The sequence below is a fragment of the Simochromis diagramma genome, unplaced genomic scaffold, assembly GCF_900408965.1.
Source record: "Simochromis diagramma unplaced genomic scaffold, fSimDia1.1 OVJJ01000026.1, whole genome shotgun sequence".
Classification (NCBI taxonomy): domain Eukaryota; kingdom Metazoa; phylum Chordata; class Actinopteri; order Cichliformes; family Cichlidae; genus Simochromis; species Simochromis diagramma.
Window position 1 is genome coordinate 8,184,907 of NW_024386985.1, and position 22,149 is coordinate 8,207,055.

General features: G+C 40.1%; 2 protein-coding genes across 2 annotated transcripts; one reads left to right on the forward strand and one right to left on the reverse strand.

Annotated features, from left to right (window-relative positions):
• Positions 1-5,379: 5,379 nt before the first annotated feature.
• On the reverse strand, positions 5,380-6,593 carry psmb11b (proteasome 20S subunit beta 11b). Its single transcript, XM_040040609.1, has one exon. It carries the CDS (start codon positions 6,591-6,593, stop codon positions 5,421-5,423), a length of 1,173 nt encoding a protein of 390 aa, XP_039896543.1. The 3' UTR covers positions 5,380-5,420.
• LOC120738693 (protein sel-1 homolog 3-like) lies at positions 6,482-21,101 on the forward strand. Its single transcript, XM_040040098.1, has 24 exons — positions 6,482-7,396; positions 7,590-8,115; positions 8,235-8,361; positions 8,850-8,971; positions 9,163-9,278; positions 9,547-9,596; positions 9,716-9,839; positions 11,972-12,110; positions 12,274-12,420; positions 12,517-12,722; positions 12,820-12,999; positions 15,747-15,869; positions 16,029-16,169; positions 16,287-16,349; positions 16,429-16,605; positions 16,697-16,824; positions 17,188-17,271; positions 17,383-17,464; positions 17,649-17,724; positions 17,812-17,933; positions 18,116-18,237; positions 20,057-20,171; positions 20,365-20,428; positions 20,629-21,101. The coding sequence occupies exons 1-24, from the start codon at positions 7,340-7,342 to the stop codon at positions 20,844-20,846; spliced, it is 3,309 nt and encodes a 1,102-aa protein (XP_039896032.1). The 5' UTR covers positions 6,482-7,339; the 3' UTR covers positions 20,847-21,101.
• Positions 21,102-22,149: the final 1,048 nt, after the last annotated feature.

Consider the following 22,149-nt stretch of genomic DNA (forward strand, 5'->3'; position numbering starts at 1 on the left):
GAGCCAGAAGAGAGAAGACATCATACCGCTGCTAACTGAGATAAAAAAAGCTGTGTATAATCATATTTCTAATCATGTCCCAGGTGTTAAAAAAAAAATTGAAGTAAAAAGGTTTGCACCAGTTGATGGCAGTGGTGCCTCACTGAGAACTGTCACAGCAATTTTTAAAACAATTAATTGTTATGCTTCTTTCATTTTTTTTTATTGGTAGAAACAAATGCATCTCCTGTAAATATCACCACTGTCCATCTGCGTCCCCAGCTGAAATAATCGACATCTATGACAAAATATCTTCAGAAACATAGCAGGTGTTGTTTAATTGCCTTCAGTAGTTCCTGGTTAGGTGTTGTGGCTTCTTTGAAAGCCGTGTGGTGTTTGTTTAATCTGACTAAATGTAGCTAGTCTGCATAATCAACTTCAGTGAGTTTGCATTTCTCCCAGTTGCTTCACCTAGAAGCAGGACCAGAAAATTGTCACTCAGAGATGCATTAAAAGAGGAATTTTTGCCAGCTGCGTTCTCTCATTTGCTAAAAACATTTGTGCGACTGTAATTACCACCCTCGCCACACTTCATAGCATATTTTATTTCAGTTTGAGATGTGTTTTCCATATACAACATCAATCTGAAAATTTAAGCTGATTTTTGTGGTAACTGTTTTTTGTTTTTTTGGGTGAGTAACTTCCAACCAGAAATGTGCAAATTTTCAAGGACAAACAAAACCACTGCAAAACAGGAATGCTAAATTGTTAATCTTACAGTTGTGTGTTTTCTGTGCTTGATTTATCCCTCAATTGTTTTGGATATTTTTAATTTAAAAGAATTTATTTTTCACACTGCAGCAGAAACATGCGTTTCAGTACCTGAATGAGGTAAAAAGTAATCATCTACAGGGTGCAGCCTTCATTTGCAAAACCATGTTTTTGATCATGTCTTAGCCTGAATTTTGTCTGATGACTAAGAAACAAGAGAGCCTTTAAACAAGTGGTGATGAGACAAGTGTTCCGTGATATGACTAGAAAGAAAGCTTGCAACCCCGAGGTCACTCCTCAGATTCCTTGTACCAGGCTCTATGGAGGTTCATTAATGTCAAAACTACTTCGGCAGCACAAAACAAAGCCAGGCAGTAATCAATCTAGTACTGAGGATGTGAGAGCTCACAGCAAAAGATTTCTAAGCATAAAACATGTTCTTGAATTAGCCTGTGAGGGGGGAGCTGTCAGCGAATTTTTGCCAATCTTCTGGTTGTTAGGGTCATATATTTTCAAAGTTAAAAAAACAAAACAGATGTACTGATGTAAGGCTGGGTCTGTGACACTGTGCTTTTTGCTCAACTCTAGTGGAGCTCGTTCCGCTCTCAGCTGTAGTTTGCATGAAAGTAAAAAACTACCAAAATTGAACAAAAGCTTTGAAGAGGCCAAGCAAAGAGAAACACTATTGCTCACTCAAATTTTGGACTCAGTTCTCCTTGTAGACTCAAACTTTGATTTACTATTCTGTCCTTGTTTCCTCCTCAAAGCACAAAGCTCTGTACTCGCTTCCTATTAAATTCAGTCAAGTTCAAAAGTCTTGTGCTCAGAGCCTTGGACGGTCAGCACATACCTCTCTATATAAAAAACCTCTGTTGCTTAGTAATACCAGCAGGAAACTGTTAGTGACAACCGGCTTAAAATGGTAACACTTTGTCTGCATAGTTGCAAAGTGATTTTAAAACAGATAACTAGACTAGATAGTGACATTCTTTCCAACCAGCCAATCAGTTGTCCAGTCATACCTTTTCTTATAAATTGGGTTACGTTCACACTGCAGGTCTTAATGCTCAATTCCGATTTTTTGATCAAATCCGATTTTTTTGTCTGCTTGTTCACACTACAAATAAAATGCGACAGCAAACGCGCTCTAGTGTGAACGCTCAAAGCGGCCCGCATGCGCAAAAGAAGACGTCACACACAACGTGCTCAGTTTAGACCCAGAGCAAACAGTATTGTTTGACTGATGGCCTTAATATAAAGACTTCAGACTTTACGTTTCCCAATTTTTGCTTTAAGTTATTTTGTTATTTACATAATAATTTAGATAACCTAATAATGATCCTTATTGCTGTTTTAGAGGAGCGGTGCTTCAAAGGATAGTTGCAGATTTCTGTCAGAATCTGCAGATTATACAGTACAAATAAAATGTTCACGTTTCTCCAACGTTGTCTTCCAAACAGTTTCACTGGATGGCCAGCAAGCGTTCGCGATGTCTTCTTGGGCGCTGATAATTGGCGTCTGTCTTGTGTCAGTGACGTAGAAGACGGATTTAATGCGACATGACCGTTCAAACAGCGGTCGCTTTCTAAAACATCGGATATGTATCGGATTCAGTACCACATACGAAAGTGACCCAGATCGGATTTGAAAATATCGGATTTGTGCCGTTCACACTGTCATACCATGATCGGATATGGGTCAATCAGATTTGATGCGCTTTCGCCTGCAGTGTGAACGTAGCCTTAGAGTCAGTGATTTGAATTTCAGTTTTGATTTTGGCTTCTAATGATTACAAAAACAAGATAACCGAATAAAAACTTTTAGTTATTTGGATGAATTTTGGCTATGAACCTGTTGTTTTGTGTTATGAATCAGCTGCCTTTACAGTGCTCGTCCCTAAAAAGCTCAACCATGCTCACAGTTTAGTTTAACTCAAGGCAAGATGACAGAAGGAGGTTTGTGGTTGAAAATATTTATCTAGAAGAAGCAGGTTGCCGTAAGTGATCCTGTAGAGGGATCATTAGTGATTGCCTGCAGCTGCCTTTGACTCCTTATCACCTGGGATCACTGAGGGTTTATCCTTGTTCTGCTTTCAGCATGAGAAGAGGAGGAGGAGGTGTTGGTTGGTCATCGGCTTCAGCTCTCCAGCATTTTCGCCCCCAGGCTTCACTGCAGGTTTCCTGAGGTGCATGAGTCCACTGAGGCATGAGCTTCTGTTACCACAGACTGCACTTGCAGATGTCTCATGGACCCGATCGTGTGGACTGGCAGACATCTCTTTTTTCATTAATTTATTAGCTTTTCATTTGAATAATGGAAATCTCATGTAAAAAGACACTTTTTTAAAAACGCCACTAAATGCATATTGCGTGCTTAAGTTAATGAATGTTTGATGTAATATCCAGATTGTGATTTTTGCTATAATCATTGAGCCCTAAAATACAAATTAACAAATCTTTTATATTTTTAATGCATATGTTGTCTGGTGCTCGGTCTAATTACCTTTATGTCTATCAAAAGACATAGAAAGTCAACATTGCTGAAGGAACTTGAGGCAGAAAGCCAGGTTAATTATCTGTACACCTTTCATTATGTAGCTGTTTTCAATCATAATGTGACATGAATGGCTTGAATAGACATGCAAACAATAGTCATTGAATGTCAGAATGTTTGCTGGGAGAGGTTCTCCGATTAGGGTTTGATGGTTGTTTTCTCGCTCCAGTCTCAACAAGAAAGGAGACTGTCATAGTCCTTCAGTCCTCGTGGTACTCCTGCCAGTTTTCCTCGCTCTCCACCATGACTCTCTCTCTCCTCTGTCTGTCTGTTTGTGGGTGTGGGTGTGTGTGTGCGTGCGTGCACGCCCTTGCAGAGGCAGGATCCTCTTGGTCCCCGCCCTCCGGCACACCTGTGGTAATTAACTCACCTGCTCCTCATCTGGTGTTTGAGTCGCGGTAGATGCTTACCTTCATTACATAAGTCTGCTCACCTGTTTCCATGTGTGCACCTCTCACCATCTCTCTTCTGTCCAGCAGTCTTCCCTGTTTTCCTCGAGGAGGATTTGTGTGTGTGAGTCGGAGAGAGAAGTCTGTTTCATTAACGAATCTAAAGACTGAGTGGAACCTATCGGACCATCGACTTGGATACTGTACATAGAGACTGTGGATGTTTCCCTTTTTTGAAAGGCACTGCAAATAGCTTTTTCACATCACTGTTAATAAACTCTCCGAACTGCCTTCTGAATCTGCATTTGAGTCCTGCCTGCTCTTGGACTATGACAGGAGACTGTGCTTTTGAGGCTATATCTCTTAAACGTCAGATCTGCAGGCACCTTTAGAAAGCAACTGAAAGCAATTTGTTTAGATTTAGGTTCGGGCTTGTTTCGCCTTGTGTTTTTATCTGCCTGTGTGCATTTAATGTCTGGCTGCCTCATATTTTTGCTTTTTAACCGTTTCTTATTGTGAAGCGCTCTGTGACATATGCTCTTTAAAGGTGCTATAAAAATAACGCCGACTCACTTTCCCAAGAGTCGGTCCCTGCAAGACTTCAAATCTAGACCACCAAATGCTTTCTTTCTCCTTTTTTGTTTGTTTGTTTTCACTCGCTCAATAATTCTGCCATTAATGAACTTCCAAAGATGGGAATTATGCATGAGGTCGGGGAGAATGGGAGGCTTTCCCCTCTTACTCACACAGCTGCAGTCAATCATACAGTAGTACTAGTGCACATCCCCACTGATGCTGCAGTCACGCATCCCAGGCTGTAATTTATTTTATGCCGTTAATAACACATAAGACATGCTCGCTGCACACATATGCATATGTTAGTCATAAAAAAAAATGCACTCATATACAATATATTGCAATACTTAATATATGGAAACAGGACATCATACACTTCATTACAACATTTTGACATGTAGTATAATCAGTGTGCCACAACACTGATGTTACACTGCAAACTGTCCCCCATCATGGACTTCACTAAAGTTAGAGAACATAGCTGAACAACACTGAGGATGAAGATGGACAGCTCTGTACCTTTTACCCTAATATACTTGGCAATATAGAGTCATTGTCAGTTGAGTAATTACAGTTATGCTTTATTTATGACCACAGCGCTCAAACAAAATGAGCAGGCAGCAAAATTCCTTTTATTCATTAATTTATTGAAGTGTCAGAGGAACTTCAGAAGTCTTCTGACAGCAGGCACAAATCAGTTTACAGCCCCTTTACCGTTTATTGCTGCGGCTAAACGTGTTCCCTTACACACAGTAATACATTATGACCTTCAGCCTCCAGCCATTTAGATTTTTAGACTATTCATTTTCTGTTTCTCTGTGTTTATGCGATTTACCCGCATGCTGGAGTAGGTAGTAATTATCTCACATTCTTGAAATGATTCATAATGCTTTAACATCTAAATCAAAATGCCAGCAAGCAGGGTGCTCTTAGAATACATTTTATCATCAGCACAAACAAAACATTAGCTGTTTATTAGAGGGAACGATATGCATGCCCAAATCATTTGAGAAATAGCCTGGAGGATGCAACTGCCTGTCCTGTTCATTAATTTAGTAACTGCTGCAAAGATGCCATAATATCACGTCTCTCCAAAATACTCCCCAATGTTTGCCTTTCGCTTCCCAAGCCATTTTTGTTTGTTTCATGTCTTTAGTCAGAAAAAGCCACATCCCGCCTCTCTGTTTTCTCATGCTTTCGCCTTTCCTTTTCTCGGTAATATTCCTCTTTCAAATCCTCCCGGTTTCTGCGTGTCCAGCCTTTTGACGTGATGTGATACATGTCCACACAGTTTCCAGAATATGCATCCCTATACGTAGCTCTGTACACAGCTTCTCTAGCTATTGACTTGGCCTCATCTACTGTCAGCCCCCAGTGAACACCTTGGTCCAAAATTGAGTAGGCATAAGGGGATCCTGAGCCCACAGAGAAAAGCATTCCCCGTAGGCGAGTACCATCACTGCATACATAAAAAAGCCTTGGTCCAGATAAATTCATTTTCTTTCTGATGGAGCACTGCTGAGAGAAAGAAAAGTGTTCATCCTTTGCCAGAGAAACCTTTGCATTGGTGCTATCTACAAAGTTTTTCTGCTCAGTCATTTGATTCTTTGTTGTTTCTCCTCGACTACCAGGACCAGTCTCTGTGCCTCCATGGTAATCACATCCATCGTCCACCTCTCCTCCATCCCACCCACACAACGTGGCAGCCACACACAGCTCAGTTCCTTTGAAAGGGTGAAGCATGTGCGAAAGCAATTTGGCAGCTCCGCTCGTGGACAACCGTCGACCGTGGCGAAGTTGGTAAAGCCGCAGCTCGCGAGCCAAAATACGTTTCCAAAGCGCACAGTCGGCTGAAGTGCCTGAGGTCAGGCCCACCAAGTGACTGTGAATGGGCAGGATCTTCTGCGAGGCTGGGCACGCGACGAGGCCTGAGCAACTGGAACGAGTGTCTGCTGCAGCCATCACGCCACCCTGGAACATGAACGCCAAGGTGGTGGTGCCATGAGCCATGGGAAAGGGCAGAGGCACAGACTGTGAAGAGGCAAACGGAAGGCATGTTGGCAAGGAGGAGGATGTTAAGAAGGGGTCTTCAGATGAGACGGCGCTGCAGTTCTGGATTGTGCTGATTTGCCCAAACTGTATCGGACTTTCATCTAAGTACTCTGCCACTGGAATATAAAAGTGAAACAAACTTTTGTTATTGCTAAAGGGCAAACCACTCACATAGTTGGAAGCAATCTTTTTTCCATGTGGCACTGCAGGATACTCTGTAGTTAGACGGTCCTCAAAGACAGACTGAAAATTGCATATGTCCTGTAAAGCCATTAAAAGTGATGACCTATGATTTTGTACACCAAAAAAAGAAAAAAGCTACAAAAGCATATATTTTTACAGCATTTTCTGCTTGCTTGAAAAAATCAACTCTTCAATAACATCCAATAAAATTGCTTTCAAAAGTTATTCTCTTGTACACATAGGTATGCCATCAAGAGCATATGTGTGTTAAAACAGCAGCCACCTTTTATATAGACCATGTTCGTGTATGTGTGGCTACCTAAAGCAACCCATCAGCAACATTAGCACATGTCATGCCCTTGACTTTGAAACATAAACAGTCAGTGGCCCATGGGTAATTAATTTTGGCTGCCATATCAGGTTGTTTTTCAGATCATATTTCTTCAAAGTCTTGCGTAAGCGCGTTGGCCAAAGAGGACGCAGGGTGATGACAAAGTCTTGGCTCACGTACATCAGATTAAGTCAGCTCTGATGCTTCACTCTTATGGAAAGGTCCCAAATACAATCACTAATAAAGTGAATCAAACAACACTTTTATTACACATCAAGAGTAAATATAGCCGAGCCCTCGTGGGCGCTAGCCCTTTAAAAGCATGCTAATCACTGAACTTGAAACACCAGAATTTCAGGTAATGCTGCATTGCAATGGTACACCCATTGCACGGCTGTTTGGAAATGTTTTCTAGAAGTGTCAAACAGTGAGAGCCAATGTTACTTACCACTCTGAATGTCAAATTTGCTTGTGGTTTTTATTCAGTTTTAAACAACAACAAAAGATGAATGTGTTTCATGTCATCATTTTTGGACATATTTTCACTGCTTCTGCTCTAATGGTAAGCAATTTTATTCACTCACTTATTCTGCTCACAGGAGACTGCTCTCGTTTTTCGATATACACTACTACAAGCAGTTAGTAACTAACTGGTGATAAATTTTTCAAATTTGGTTGAGAGAATGAAACTTCATGCAAGTCTGTTTTCCCTTTATGTTCATTTAATTGTATTTCTTTTCCTTCTCTTCACCCAGGGACAGTGTGCTTCACAAGTCATTTCAGCCCACAGCAGTGAGACCCCGCCTGACAATTTTATAGGGTTTGACGCCGTCCCTGACAAAGTGGTAGATGGCTCGGTGGTCCGCGTGCGGTATCAGTGCTCTGGGCAATGTCAGCTTGCAGTTGAGGTGGTGGTGTCCACATTGCAGAAGACAGATTTAGTGGTCTTCAGGAGAAAATGGAAAAGCAGCAGACTCCGTGACTACAGGATCCACCAGGTGCTGCTCAGACTGCCTCCGTCCATTTCATATCAACGCGACTTTTTCAACAGGAACATTTTGGACACACAGAATGTGACAGTCCGTGCTTGGCTGGGCAGTTTTAAAAATGGCAGTGAACTCAGCACATACCACAGCTCCATGTTGAGGATTTATAAAGCGCTGCAGATAATTCCACCCTCTGAGCGGCCAAGTAAACCTCCCACTGGTTGCCCGTCATGGTCGGCTCAACTAATGTGGCAGATGACCAGCCACAGAATCCATCAGTGTCCACATGAATCAGGTTTGACCCTTAATCACATTGTCATTTCCTCTGCATGTCTCATCTTTATCTCCAAAGCTTTTAAAGAACACATGCAAGTGTTTGCAAATGGAGCCTTTCGCTGTTCTGTTTGATCCCAGACATAATCGATATGCTAAAGTTCCCTCTGGCAAGTACTGGTGAGCGCTTTGGAGTGATCCGCAGGTTCCAGCCTTTTATTGACAGAGCTCTAGAGAGAACCCGGCGTCACGCTGTGACACATCCCAGGTTGGACTTCTAATTTACCTCATTTTAGCTGGAACTTATTTAGTATGAAGTTCAGCCACGCAGCATGAAAAATCTCCAGCTGAGTTTCCAAATGTTGAATCAAAGGATTAAGTAAAACAGAGTGTTTGATATTATATGTTTCAAAGGTACTCTCCGGCCCATTTTCCTCAAATATAAAGTACATAATAGCTCTGCTTTGTGTTTATATCAGCAGAATGACAGGTCACAAGTCAGTGATCATTTCCTTTTCAGTGCAGGCATCAGTTAGAACACACTCTACTTTTAGTTTTACTTCAGTGTCTTTTTAAATGACTTTACAAGCTTCACCAAGCCGCTTCACCAGAGCATATAAGCTTTTTACTTACGGTCAATGAAAGACAGCGAGGTCAGGCATTTTTAACAGACAGCGCCGCGTTTTAAATTCAACCTCATGCTTGAGTGGATGAAGAAATGATTTGTCAAATCATGTTTCATTGCTTGGCTTCCAGCGTCACCTTATCTGTGTGGATATACCTACTGAAATGGTGTCAGAAGAAGCTCTGTGGGATCATCCATCATGTCAATAGAAAAAATTTATATGACACAGTTCTGATGCAGCTTACGAGCACAGGTGGGTCATGCCAGCTCATGTGTACACCTGATAGGGGATTACAAAGAGGTGTCACAACATGATTGTGAGTGAAGATTTGTGGTTTTTGCGCAGATGTGATTTATTAATAATGCTAGCACAAAAAATATGTATATATAAGGAGCTTTGGATCTCCTGTGGTGAAATTCACGACTGTCATATGTGCCGTACAGGGAACATCATAATTCAGGCACGAAAGATAACTGGAGAAGATGAAGCATTTCAAGTTCAAGCAATGTTGCCTCTCTTGAAATGGATTAGATTAGACTGTTACATACAGGACTCAGAGGTAAAACGCCAAAGAATGACTCTGGTTTTGGGATGAGGAATAAAAATCAAAATAATGCTCTGGGCAACATCTTATAGTCATTCTTTTTCTGCTGGGTTTTCTTTGGACTTCTAGCTTTTGTTTCCTTTTCTAACAGCTGTAAGATCTTGAAAGATGGTTTATTTCCAGCTGGGAAACTCCAGGCGATTGCAGTGTATACTGCAATTTGGAGTTGTTTACAGCTGAGCAGGTTTTTCAGGACTCATGTATTGTTATGTTTGACTTTTAGGTGCTGCTGGAAACCACGTGGGATGGTCAAACTCAGAAACATTTATACAAGTACGATTATGATTTTTGGTATAAAATAAGCAAAACACACTGTTGCCAAGTTTCTGGAAAATAAATATTGTTTGCTCAGTGATTGTGATTGCTGGTTTGAGTGGTATTAAATGTCATAGATTTCAGGACAGCATTCATTACGATGACACAGATGGATACTTTGTGATTGGAGGAGGCAGTTACTTACAAGGCATCCGTGGGTATTTTGGGCCTATCAGATACTACCGTTTTGGAACCAAACAGGTAAAGTGTAAAGAGGTAAAATGTATTCATTTGCTTTGCTTTCTAGCACAGCCTCACTCTAAAACAGTGTATTATGATCTCAAGGTCATAAAGTATTAATGTTTCATGCCAAATTATGTCAGCAAACAGCCTGACCACGTGTAAGAGTACACGGGTAATGAAATGAGGCAGTGATAAAATCATATGCATTAGTGGACATTGTAGGTTTTTCCTTATTATCTGCCATATATATGCAGTTTTGGTAAGAATTTTACACACATCCATCATGCAGGTCATGATAATTTTTTAAAATTATTTTTTAAACTGTTCTTTTCTGGATTGGATTGATTGTACTGCAGTCATCTTTTAAAAAGTTTCAAAAATTGGGTACACAAGTTTGGATGCATTTTGGAGTTTTTCTAATCCACACAGGATCAAAATTATACATACCAGTTGAAATATATGCATACACCCCGACTAATATTTGATTAATTATTTGCTAAATGTCCTTTAATCGTTCATTTATTCATCCCTGGATAAGTCAAAGAAAATGGATGGGTGTATGGTTCTTCAGAAATTTGCACCTCCACTGGACTTTTGGTAGCCATCAAGAAGCTTCATTCTAATTCAAATGGGCAGAATTCTGGCTGGATATTTGCCTGCTCCTCTTGGCAGAGTTGGTAGAGTTCTTACAAATTGGTTGGTTTTACTGGCACAGATCAGGCTTGTAAGTGTAGCCCACAAATTTTCTGTCAGGTTGAGGTCGGGGCTTTGGGAAAACCATTGCAGAAGCATATCCATTCCAAAACCAGTTCTGATGTGTGTTCGGGATCATTATTGGAATATCCAATTTTATACAAGTTTCAACTGTCTAGCTGTTTGAGCTAAACTTAATTTTTTTTTGAGGTAGTTCTCCTTCTTCGTTATTCCATCCACTTTTTGCAGTGTATCAGTAACCAGCAGCATGATGCTAAATAAGTTCTGAGCTTTGGTAATCCAGCAAGTGCTGCCAAATAAATCATTTTATGCATGTAAGGATAAACTACTAGTTTTAGTAAATATTCTAAACAAGAATAAGAGATAGAACCTCCTGAACCACCTTTTAAAAGATCTAAATGAGTGTTTTGTATATGTGTGATTTTTTTTTACAACCATTACAGATATATTGTTCAATCATTCCAGCCTTGAAAAACAACAGTATTCATCACTAAAAGCTCCACATTACCATGACATTCATGCCCATGATGAGTGTAAACGTCTGACCACCATACTATTAGCAATGATGGAACTTTTAAACAATGATGGTTTTTGTGAAAATAATCCTTACAAGCCAAAGGTCAAGGCTTCAGGGAGGCCAAATCCCTCTGAACATTCATTTTCAGACAGTTTTTTCCTGCTTGTGAATCTTTATGATGTCAGTGTCATCTGATATCTGTAATAGGGTCATCTCAAGCACAGTTCTCACTGTGAGCACAGAAACCCCACACACTTGCTGGTCAAGCCTCCAATCATATGAATCTAGACTAAAATGTGTATAAAGGGAGAGGAACTATAACGGCTTGTATTAGATAGTGGGTAAACCAAGAGGATGCACCAAGGGCCAGTAAAATATTGCTACGATTTTGGGCTGTGAATCAAGGAAAGATAAGAGTAAAGAAACAAAACTGGAAAAGAGCACAGTAGTTACATTTTAAAGACAATTGTATCCTAAATATCTTAAACCCAAACCAAAATAGAACTAAACACGAGGGACATTGTTTGCTTAATCTTTTGCCCACTGATACAACATCACTTTATCACTATTTCAATTATAAATCAGTACAGATCAGATATTCTTAGATTACAGAGATGAAGATGCTGCAATAGCTTGAAGAGATGACACATTATTGCAACAACTGAGAAAAAAACGTTAGCTTTTGATTGCGACTTTTTCCATTCTTGTACAAGTGGTGACGCATACATTTTTTCAAGGTGATGACATTTACCATTCAGGAGAAGACTGCAGAGAGTCTGGCACACCTCATATGACAGTATAAATACTCATGAGGCTGCGGTGATGTCATGATGACCATTAACTAGGCTTAATACTTCCTATTTCCTCTGTTTTATGCCTGTTAATGCTAATTTCAAATACAGATCTATTCATATCACAGATCAAAAACCAACTTCACTCCATGCCAACATTAAATGAATTGCAGAGGATTCACCAAGAGTGTCAGGAAATAAGAGCATTTACAAAAGCTTTTATGCAAGAAGTGAATGAGAATTACCTCCTGTCGCCAGTAAGTAGAGGTAAAAAAATATTTTTTATATTTCCTATAAAAGCCATGTTGCACCATTCTGGGTGGAGCGACCTTTAAGAGACCTAATATCAAGTGTGTCAATACACTGAAAGTGCACCCATTGAGTATGGAAAGAACGCTGTGAACAGGTTCCTTTTTTTGTTTCATTTCAGATGTCTGTACCCCCGACTTCTTAAGGCTGTGGGGTCAGTTTGCATCAAAAGAGAAAACATGCACACAAACATGGACGTTTGAAACACAGATAAAGTACAGCACTCTCTTTCAGCTCTTGCTAAGAAAGGAGGTGGAAATCAGAACAGGTAGATATTTTTTTATCTGGTTATAACCTCAATCACCATAAAATATCTGATTTATAGAGGATACATTATTTAATAAACACCTATCTGGTTCTGAAGGGTCTTTAAACTTGAAGGATCTCGGGAGCGTTTTGTTTGAGGAGACATTTGGAACAATGTTCTCTGTGGATAAAGCACAAATGAAAATCACATCCCAATCAATGGCTGCGTTACAAGAATCCTCCTGCTTAGGAAATCACAGAGCATCTCTCTTATTGGCCACCATCCATCTCTCCGGCCTGGGACATTCAGTCAATCATGAGCAGGTACAGTCAGTTCCTTCGTTGTATCTTAATTACTATTTTATCGCACGTAAAGCAATTTGCATGTAACAGGTAATACTAACCCCCTTGCATTTTTCAGGGTCACGTCTATAGTTTGATTGGTGCCTTAGGTGATGACCGTTTTGCCCTGATGCACGCAGGGTACAAACACTTGATGGGAATTGATGGGTTTCCTAAAGACTTGGAAATGGCTTATAGCTACTATTCCAACATTGGAACGCAGACCTGTATCGACAGTTCCAGGATATATGAAAACAAGGTATGTTTAGATCATTAAGATCACTTCTGAATTTGTGTTTTTATTTGAATAACTAATAATAGCCTTGATAATAGAGGAGTTCGTGTAAGTTGAGAGTGGCGTTAGTTCATGCAGGGCATGAAGTCAAGCTGAGCCAACAGTTCAAACAGATTAGCTGCTCTAGCTTGTCTGTTTCTGATACTGACTCTGTAAGCCACTTTGCAACCCTCCGCCTCATCCCTGCTCCTCCTTAACATAGTGTTACTTAATCAGTATCAAGTGTTTATCTCTGTTGTCTGCTGCTTATCTGCTTACCTTTGCCTCTTCATTATACAACAGTATTACCGAAACAAAAATATAATCACATCTTTCATTTCAATTGTATTTATTGAACAGCAGCCTTAAAGTGCTTTCTGTTGTAAGGCAAAGACCCTACAAAGGAAACACCAACAATCATATGACCCTCTATGAGCAAGCACTTTGGTGACAGTGGGAAAGAAAAACTCCCTTTTAACATTAAGAAACTAGGAGCGGCCATCTGCCACGACCAGTTGGGTTGAGGGGAGGGAGGTTGGGGGCTTATATATGGGGTGAGGGAATTTGTTACATGGGCTCATATAAGATATGCTATAACATACAGTTTGTTCAAGTATATTCAACAAGCTAGATCTGCGTATTTATTTCCTTTTAAGTTTTTTTTTAAAGAATAAGATAAAAAGATTGATACCTCTCTCATATCCGTGTATTGAATATGCAACTACAGTGAGCTTAGCTTAAAAACACACAAAGCGCAGTATGAAAAGAGCCATTCAGACACAAATGTATTCATACAAACATGCACGCATGCTGTGGAAATGACATTCTGCCTTCAGAATATGATAATAATGTGTCTGTTAGTCCAGCCATTTGTGAATGATTTAGCTGTGTTGATGAATGGAGGGACTGCACTTGAAAGATGAGGAGCGCACTATGAGAAAAGGCTACATCCGACTGATTTCCTGTTGATTCTTCGAGTATTTAAATAAGCTGCTTCTAATGAACAGAGGTACATGAAAACAGCAGAGAGACCTTACTGTCTATTCCAGCTTCAACAAGGCAGTGCACCTAGAAAACAACTGTAGCAAGCCTAGTAGTGATCATTTTTCCGTGGCATATTGACCGAGCTTTTTAAGAGCCGACAACAACCCCCTGAATCCAATCTTGATAAAAGCAACGAAAACCTATTTTCTATTTTCTCTTTCTTTTCGTGTTGTTTTGTCTCTTCTCGGTGGTGTGGGCTCAGCTTAAAGACAAAAACAATGATGTCATGCACTTCTGTGCACCAATCAGGATTCAGCACTATTTAAATCACAGTGTTGTGACTGTGCTGGGTTGTTAGCTTATGTTGCCTGTCAGTCAGACTTGGGCAGACTTTGATTTGTTAACTTGAAAACAAAAAAAGGAAAAAGCTAGTTGCTAGTTTCTTTTGTTTTTAACCTTTGACTGTATCTTGAGATTATTTAAAGTGGCTATAAAAAAAAATGTTGCACAATCTGAGTTCTCTGTCTCGGCTCTCACATTGTTCAAGCTGCAGCATTCTACTGAAAAAGCTCTAAAAGGCCATTAAACTCGAACTCACAAACAAAGCGTCTTTAATTTTAATTCAAATTACAATTTTATCTTCCAGTGATTATGAAAATAAGATAATCAAGACGACAAGATTACACTTTTTTTTCAATTATACTGTGGCTTTTTCTTTCAACGCCACAACTTTTGTTTACTTTTGTAGCTCCCTAAATCCCCAATTCACTCTTTCTTTATATATTATTAACTTTACAATTACAGTTCAGTCAATAGACTGGTATAAAAGCCATTTTTAATCTATTATTTTTCCACATAATCATGATTTGCCCGTTTTTAAGGTATACCTGTTAAACTGCTCAGTAACATAAAACAGCCAATCTGTAATCGGTCAGTCAGAATGAACAACTGAATGCATTTAAGAATTTAGACATGGTTGAGACAGCCTACTGAATGAGAACAATCTGCTGTAAAATAGGGAAAAGTGCTGATTTAAGTGATGTTGAACGTGACATGGTTGCTAGTAGCAGATGGCTTGGTCTGAGTATTTCAGAAATTGCTGATCAACTGGGATTTTACCGCACAACCGTGTCTAGGGTTTACATGCTCCAAAAAGGGGTAAATTTTTCATATCTGGGTGTTAATACCTCGTTAATATCAGAGGACAGGGAAGACTGGCTAGAATGCTTCGAGCAGATTGGAAGGGAAAAGTAAGACACGTGCAAGGTATGCAGAAGAGCTTCTCTGAACGCACAACACTGGTTGCCAGTCCTGTCAGCTAAGAACAGCAAACTGAGGCAAAAGTTCACACAAGCTCATCAAAAATGGACAATATGAGGTTGGAAACAAGTTCCGGTCCGATGAATTTCAATTTCTGTTGCCACATTTAGATGTTAGGATGAGAATTTGGTGTAAACATGAAAGCATGAACCTTATCCATCCTGCCTTGTATTGGTGTGTGATGATTTCTTGGCACACTTTGAGCCTCTTAGTACCAATTAAGTATCATTCAACCAGAACAACTTACCTGAGTATTGTTGCTGTCCATTTCCATCCATTTATTACCACAGTGTACCCGTCTTCTGATGGCTGGTAAATTAACCGCTGTAACTGTAGTAGTCAAATATAGTGACGGTAGCGTTTTTACTCATAGTGCTAGCATCACCAGTTGTTTACTATCATAACACATCTGTTTGTCTTTTCTAAAGCAACACTCAACTGAACATATCTATTTAAACAATGAAGAAGATTTAAACAGACTGACACATGAGACAAAAGATGATTTCCAGTATCTGAAATTCCAAGCAGAGAGAGGAGACATCGAATCTCAGGTATGTGAGCTACACGAAATCTTTTGACTTCTGATAAGATGAACTGTTGAAATATGTGCATGTGACCCGTTCAAATTCAGTCGTACTTTAATTTCTCCTTCGTGGTCAATAGCACAGTCAGTGTTCAGAATAGGCTAATAAAAACTCCATTAACTTTAGAAACGCATGGGAACAATGCTGTACTGGGGACAAAATGGAGTCTCAAAGGACATAGTGAGTGCGGCGAAATGGATTGAGAGAAGTGCTATGCAAATGAAGGATCCCTCTGCGATGTACGATTACTCCATCCTCCTGATGAAGGTAGTGTAAGATAGTAAAAATGGCTATTTTACAATTGAATTGAACGATGTGCGCATGTGTGTGCGACGTCTGTGTTTTGACAGTTATCGATTCACTGATTGATGTTGATTCGTTCAGGGCCAGGGAGTGAAAAGAAACTACACCCGAGCTTTTCGGCTGCTGAGAAAAGCAGCAGCAATGGTGAGAGTGTACAAGTCAGTTGGTGTGTTTACAGTGTGTGAATTCGCTATGAATACCGGCGTCTGTTTCCTTGCTTTAGGGCTCAATTAACGCCTTGAATGGTTTAGGCTGGTATCATGGGACTGTACTGAAGGACCACAAAAATGCAGCGAAATACTTTGAACAAGCTGCTTTAAACGGGAGCGATGATGGGATGTTCAACCTGGGGATTTATCATCTCAGTGGGATGAACCCAGACAGACCCTGGAGAAATGAGGTTTGATTTCCACAACTTCAGAAATGGATTTTTATCCAGGTATGATCAGCGAGCCAAACTGTGTTGTTTTTTTTTTTTTAATGATCTGCAGAGTGCTGCTTTTGAGCAGTTTCTCAACGCGTCTCGGTTTGGTCATGTCACTGCATCAGTGGAAGCTGCTCGGTACCTTTCGATGGGAAGCCTGGAAGGGGTGTCTCAGGATATGAAGAGAGCTGTGATGTAAGGGGCTTTCATTAGCTTGTTGAAGAAAGCTTTGTTATGGGCTGTTGCACTGTAGCCTGCAGCTTAGTGGCATCTAATTTCAATGACAGTGGCTAATTCAAGGTCAGAACCCAGTATTTGCATATCTAAAAATAAGAGCCACTGTCACCGCATTATTGTCTGGCGCAGAGAGATTCTGCTTACCAATGTTCCTCTGGTATCTTATGAATTTAAAGAGGCTCCTCCTACAGCTGTTGATGCTTGTGTTTAGAATGACCTCAACAATTCGGAACTATTTTTAGATCACATTAAAATATTCTCTGTTTAGGTGGAGTTAATTATATCCCATAATACATCAGGTGTCCTTTAACCTCTATGCAGTCTGCTGAAAAAGGTCTGTGAGCAAAATGGACACCTTGGATTTATGATCAGAGAGGCTCTTCAGGCCTACCTCCAGGGCTCTTGGTAGGGAAACATTAATTTCAATTACTTTTCAAATGCCCTCATTTAATCATTGTCGCTGCTCTTTATTATTGTCTTTGCTTCGTCACATTTGTTTCATTGTGTTTCCAACAGGCAGGAAGCCTTTGTGAAGTACCTTTTGGCAGCTCAAGCTGGTCTGGTTTTGGCCCAAAGCAATGTTGCACACCTGTGCGAGGTGAGTGCATGCTCTTTCACTGGTTTAACCCATTATGACTACCCTAAAACAAAACACAGCCTGGGCTTTTCGTCATTATCCTGCAATCACGTGTGGAATTCTGATTGAAGCTGATGAACAAATTGCACATAATTCCTCTATTAAAATCATCATTGTCACTGTGCACTCGTTCTCCGAAATGCAGGAGCTGAATCTCGGTTATGAATGTCAGTGGAGATATCATAACTACTCTATATTAAACTATGACCCCCATCCTTTCGGTGAGTTTTTCTCATTTCATTTTGCTTTAAATCCATTTTCCCTGTCAATCTGGTCACTGAACAGAAAGTATTTATCTTCTTTTATAGCTCTACTGAAAATGGGAGACTACTACTACTACCATTCCCCCGGCACACAAGAGGACTCATTATCCTTGGCTGAGCAGGCCATATCAATGTATAGCAGAGCAGCACTAGCAGGCAGCCCTCAGGTGACAGATTTACTTCAGCTATAATCTCATCACCCTGTGATAAACTTAATTAAACTTCCACAGGCTCTGGCCCTCTGCAATAAAAGCAACAAACAGCATTGTATTGTGTTATTATTTAGATACTTTCTCGGTGAATAAGCCATCACTGCTGTTATGATTTTGTTTTTCATATTGGCTCACAGGGAATGTACAACTTGGTTGTTTTGGCACAAGAAGGCCACAGTCTTCCCCGGAGCATCCTCAGATTCGTTAACGTTTCGCATCACGATGATCTGGATATGGTGATGGAGAAGATCCTAAAAAGGTGCTTTTTAAAATTAAATCAGCTTTCACAACCACAGTGAATAATGATGGTCATTAATGGGATTTCTAGTACGTTGGTAAAACTTTGAAATACTGCCATTTGAACAATACTACAAAGGTTTAATATTCCTAATGTAAATTTTCAGGAAGCTTTGTAGTGGTACATTTTTTAAATTACTTTCTTGCCATGTGTGAGATAAAGTGATAGTTACCACTCCTGTCTGTCTGCACTGCTAAATCCACCTTTATTGTGGAGTTGTGCCGGCTTTGCTCATCTGTCTTTAGTTTGAGCTGAAGTTTTTGACAAAGGCAGTTAGCTAACAACAGTGGTTCCCACTTATCAGCCACAGCGTCAGAACCATCCATCCATCCATTTTCTTTTACTCATCCTGTTCAGGGTTGCAGGGGGGGCTGGAGACTGTCTCAGCTGTCAAAGGGCGACTTGCAGGGTACACCCTGGACAGGTCATCAGTCTGTCACAAGGCTAATACAGAGAGACAACCCTTCACACTTGCATTTACACTGACGGCCAATTAGAATCACCGATTAACCTAACATGCATGCCTTTGGACTGAAGTACCTGGAGAGAACTCACGCAAACACAGGAAGAAGATGCAAATGTCAAAATGCTAAATACTGCCTGCATTTCTCCATGATGCATAAGGTGTCATTTGGCTTTGGTGCCTTCACACATTAACAGACAGATAATCCTATTTTAGCAGTTTACAAAGTCCATTAAAAAAGGTTCGAGAGATGGCAGCGTCATTAGTCGCGGGCTTATCAGCCTGGGGGCTTATGCCTATTTGCACTTACACACTTGCTGTTTCATTCAGTTTCCATTGCTTTTTACTTTCACATGCTTTTAGGTTTAGGAAAAGATTGTAGTTAGGGTTAATATATACTTTAGACCCTTTTGGTTGATGACATGCTTTTGACATGTCTAGCAAGTGACACTCTGCACATGCGGAGACATGCCAGCTATTTGCTATTATTAAGTGTTCCAGGATTGATAACCGACTGGTGCATCGCTCTGGTACAACTAAAACAGCTCTGATCTTTCAGAGGAACACGAGACCCCCGGGTTATCCTGCGGTGTCTTGCACCTGGGGGCTCAGGGGATGGGAGCTTGTTCCAGCACATCCAACAGATCCTCACTTGAATCGGAAACTGACGAGTCTGGATCAAAGCAGTGAGGCAGGGCACACTGACAGGGAGGTCAGGGTCATCAGTACATAAAAAGAGGGATACACACTCCAGCTCCGAGACATTTTCCGGCAGAATTTATTATCTCAGTTCAACTCTTATTTAATACATGAGGTTTATTATGTAACCTCTTTTTCCATTCAAGACAAAATACACAGTGTATGCTTTAGGATATAGACACATTGTGATGGACAAGTTGCTATGAGCATGCAGTGTCCTTGGTGTCTCACTCAGATCCACCCCCTGTTTGTCATGTCTGCTTACAAAATAACAACATGGTGACAGCTAAAATGCTCATGGTGAGACTTCAAAAGAGAAGACCACAGCCCAGTAGGTGATGTTACAGTGATGCTGCAGTCTATCTTTTAATGAGAACTCTACGTCTGCAAAATGTTTAAACGAGTGGAATATTTCAAACGAACTGCCATCCGCATTAATGCCAGGACACAAATTTTCCAATAACATGATTTTATATGATAACAGTTTTATTCATCTGTCAGTGGTTTGAATCTGCTCGTTCAATGTGGGCTTCTACTGCTATTTCTAAATAGGTATGAGGGCGTGTTATATTATATTTTTTATCTCACGTAACACAGTTTTCATGTTTATCTCCTAAGATGTGTAGACATGGAGGGTGAAGAGGCAGTGACGCCCTGTTCTTTAGCTCTGCTTGGACTCCAGATGGGAAAAGCCTTGAGGAGAATGACTCAGAATGGTGCACAGCTCCTCTTGGTAAGCATAAGGCGATATACTCATGCTGTGTGTAGTAAGGGGGAACATACCACACGCTGCACTCACAAACTACAGAATATTAACATCCTTCAGTTTTTGAAAAATGCAAAAATGTTAATTTTATCTTCATCATGAGTATGGCGTTTTGTTTTGTGAATGGAAATGTGAACTGCTTCTTTGTAATCCTTTGTAGGCATATGCATCTCTTCTTTCTGTCCTTATCTTTGCTGTTGTGGTGCCTTTGCAGAGCAGTCTTGGTAAGTATTTGTGTGGTTCACTACTGCGCTTAATTGCCAGTGGTTGCCACAAGATGGTGCAGTTTCATTATACATTGCTTTACACTACCCATTTTTATGATTTGCAAATTTGCAAATAATCTATATACTGTCAGTGTCGTGTTTGCTGCTGGAAGTGTCTTTACAACCATTCATCCTCCCTCTTTTGTAAATTAACACAGGGAACAGAAATCCTACAAATGCACTAAGGGCAAGGAATGGCGGCGTCGTGAACAGGGAGCAAGATGGCATCATGGGAAGAACCTACAGGGGGGCATGGAATCTAAGGCTTACCATGAATGGGGAGCAGTGGTTGCGACAGACCAGCGATTTGGCCGTGACTGCGTCTGGCGTGTGCCTGTGTGCTTTCTGGACCACACTCCTCTATCATCTTTTATGACATAAGATACCAAGAAGAGTGATCCCATAGCCACAGCAAAAGCCTCAGACGCTACATATTGTAAGAGCACACATTTAGCAGATGAGTTACAGAACTATTCGTGTGACACATTTGTGTTTTGGAGGCTTGTGACAGGAAGGGGAGAAGGAAAAGAAGGTCAGGTTGTGAGCAAGCTGCTTTGGTTGAGTTAATAATTTTTCTCCTGTAATCATTTTTTTTGTTTTATTTGTGGAAAATAAAATGCTTACCATACAATCTGAATCTAGAGATGTTTTTATTATTTATAATAAAAAACATAAATGTGACAGTTCTTATATATATATATATATATATATATATATATATATATATATATATATATATATAAGCAACAATCAATCACTGATGGATGAGACGTTACACCAGAAGCTGTGTTTTAATAAGTCAACTATTAAGGCTTGTCCCTGGTCCTATCAGCGGCATGTTGATGATAAATGTCTCTCAGGAGACAAGACATGCAGCATGAGCCTGCAGGGCACTTAACTATTGTTCCCAGTATACAACCGGAGCAGTGGAATTTCAGTTGATATTGATTGAGTCTCTGTTAAGCAGCTGCTTTTGGTTGATATCTCAGTTTTCGCCATCACTAAGGAGAGTTTGGCTGGAAAGGAAGTTAGTATAACAATTGGTTACACTTCAAACACAACTTTAGAGCATGTGTTGGAGTGTTTAAAAAAAAAAATTAATGCACCTCTGTGGTATTGTTGTTTCTGCATTCATAAAGATAAGAGGCAATTTCCTTTGAGGGATTGTGTTTCTATGGCTGCCAATGAACATGAGGAAGAGGCAGTGTCACTCAGTTCATAACAGTTATTTACAGCTCTGAGTGACTTGTGATGATGTGCAGTTTATAGCTGGTATTCACTGAGCTGTCATTAGTTAAATAAGGAGTTTCACAGTGTAAACAGCTCCATGTGGCACTCCGTCAGTGTAGAGTGACGTCTGTGTATAATTTGGGGATGGACTAATGATCTCCCTCTTCCTTCAGCTATCTCTGTCCACGATGTTGTCTATCTCTGGCTTTAAACACTGCCTACACGTACTGCAGTAATCTCTAGGCTAGTGTTTTCTGCAGTTTATGTGGTAGAAGTTTTTTGTGAAGGTCATCATAGGACGTAAGTCAAAACAAAACAACTTTTTTTAAACATGCTGTTAAGCAAAATAAGGTATTAATTCATTTCTACCAGTTGTCAGTTACCAGAATATAAAAATATGAATAAGGCCACAGTTAAACTTATTGTTTCTGTCAAAGCTTAGTCCATTT

Bases quoted from the DNA above. Each gene is read 5' to 3' on its own strand.
- psmb11b (XM_040040609.1), bottom strand. From the start codon at position 6,593: ATGGCTTTACAGGACATATGCAATTTTCAGTCTGTCTTTGAGGACCGT.
- LOC120738693 (XM_040040098.1), top strand. From the start codon at position 7,340: ATGAATGTGTTTCATGTCATCATTTTTGGACATATTTTCACTGCTTCT. The intron at 7,397-7,589 runs GTAAGCAATTTT...CTCTTCACCCAG, and splicing joins TCACTGCTTCTGCTCTAATG to GGACAGTGTGCTTCACAAGT. The intron at 9,840-11,971 runs GTAAAGTGTAAA...TTCATATCACAG, and splicing joins ACCGTTTTGGAACCAAACAG to ATCAAAAACCAACTTCACTC.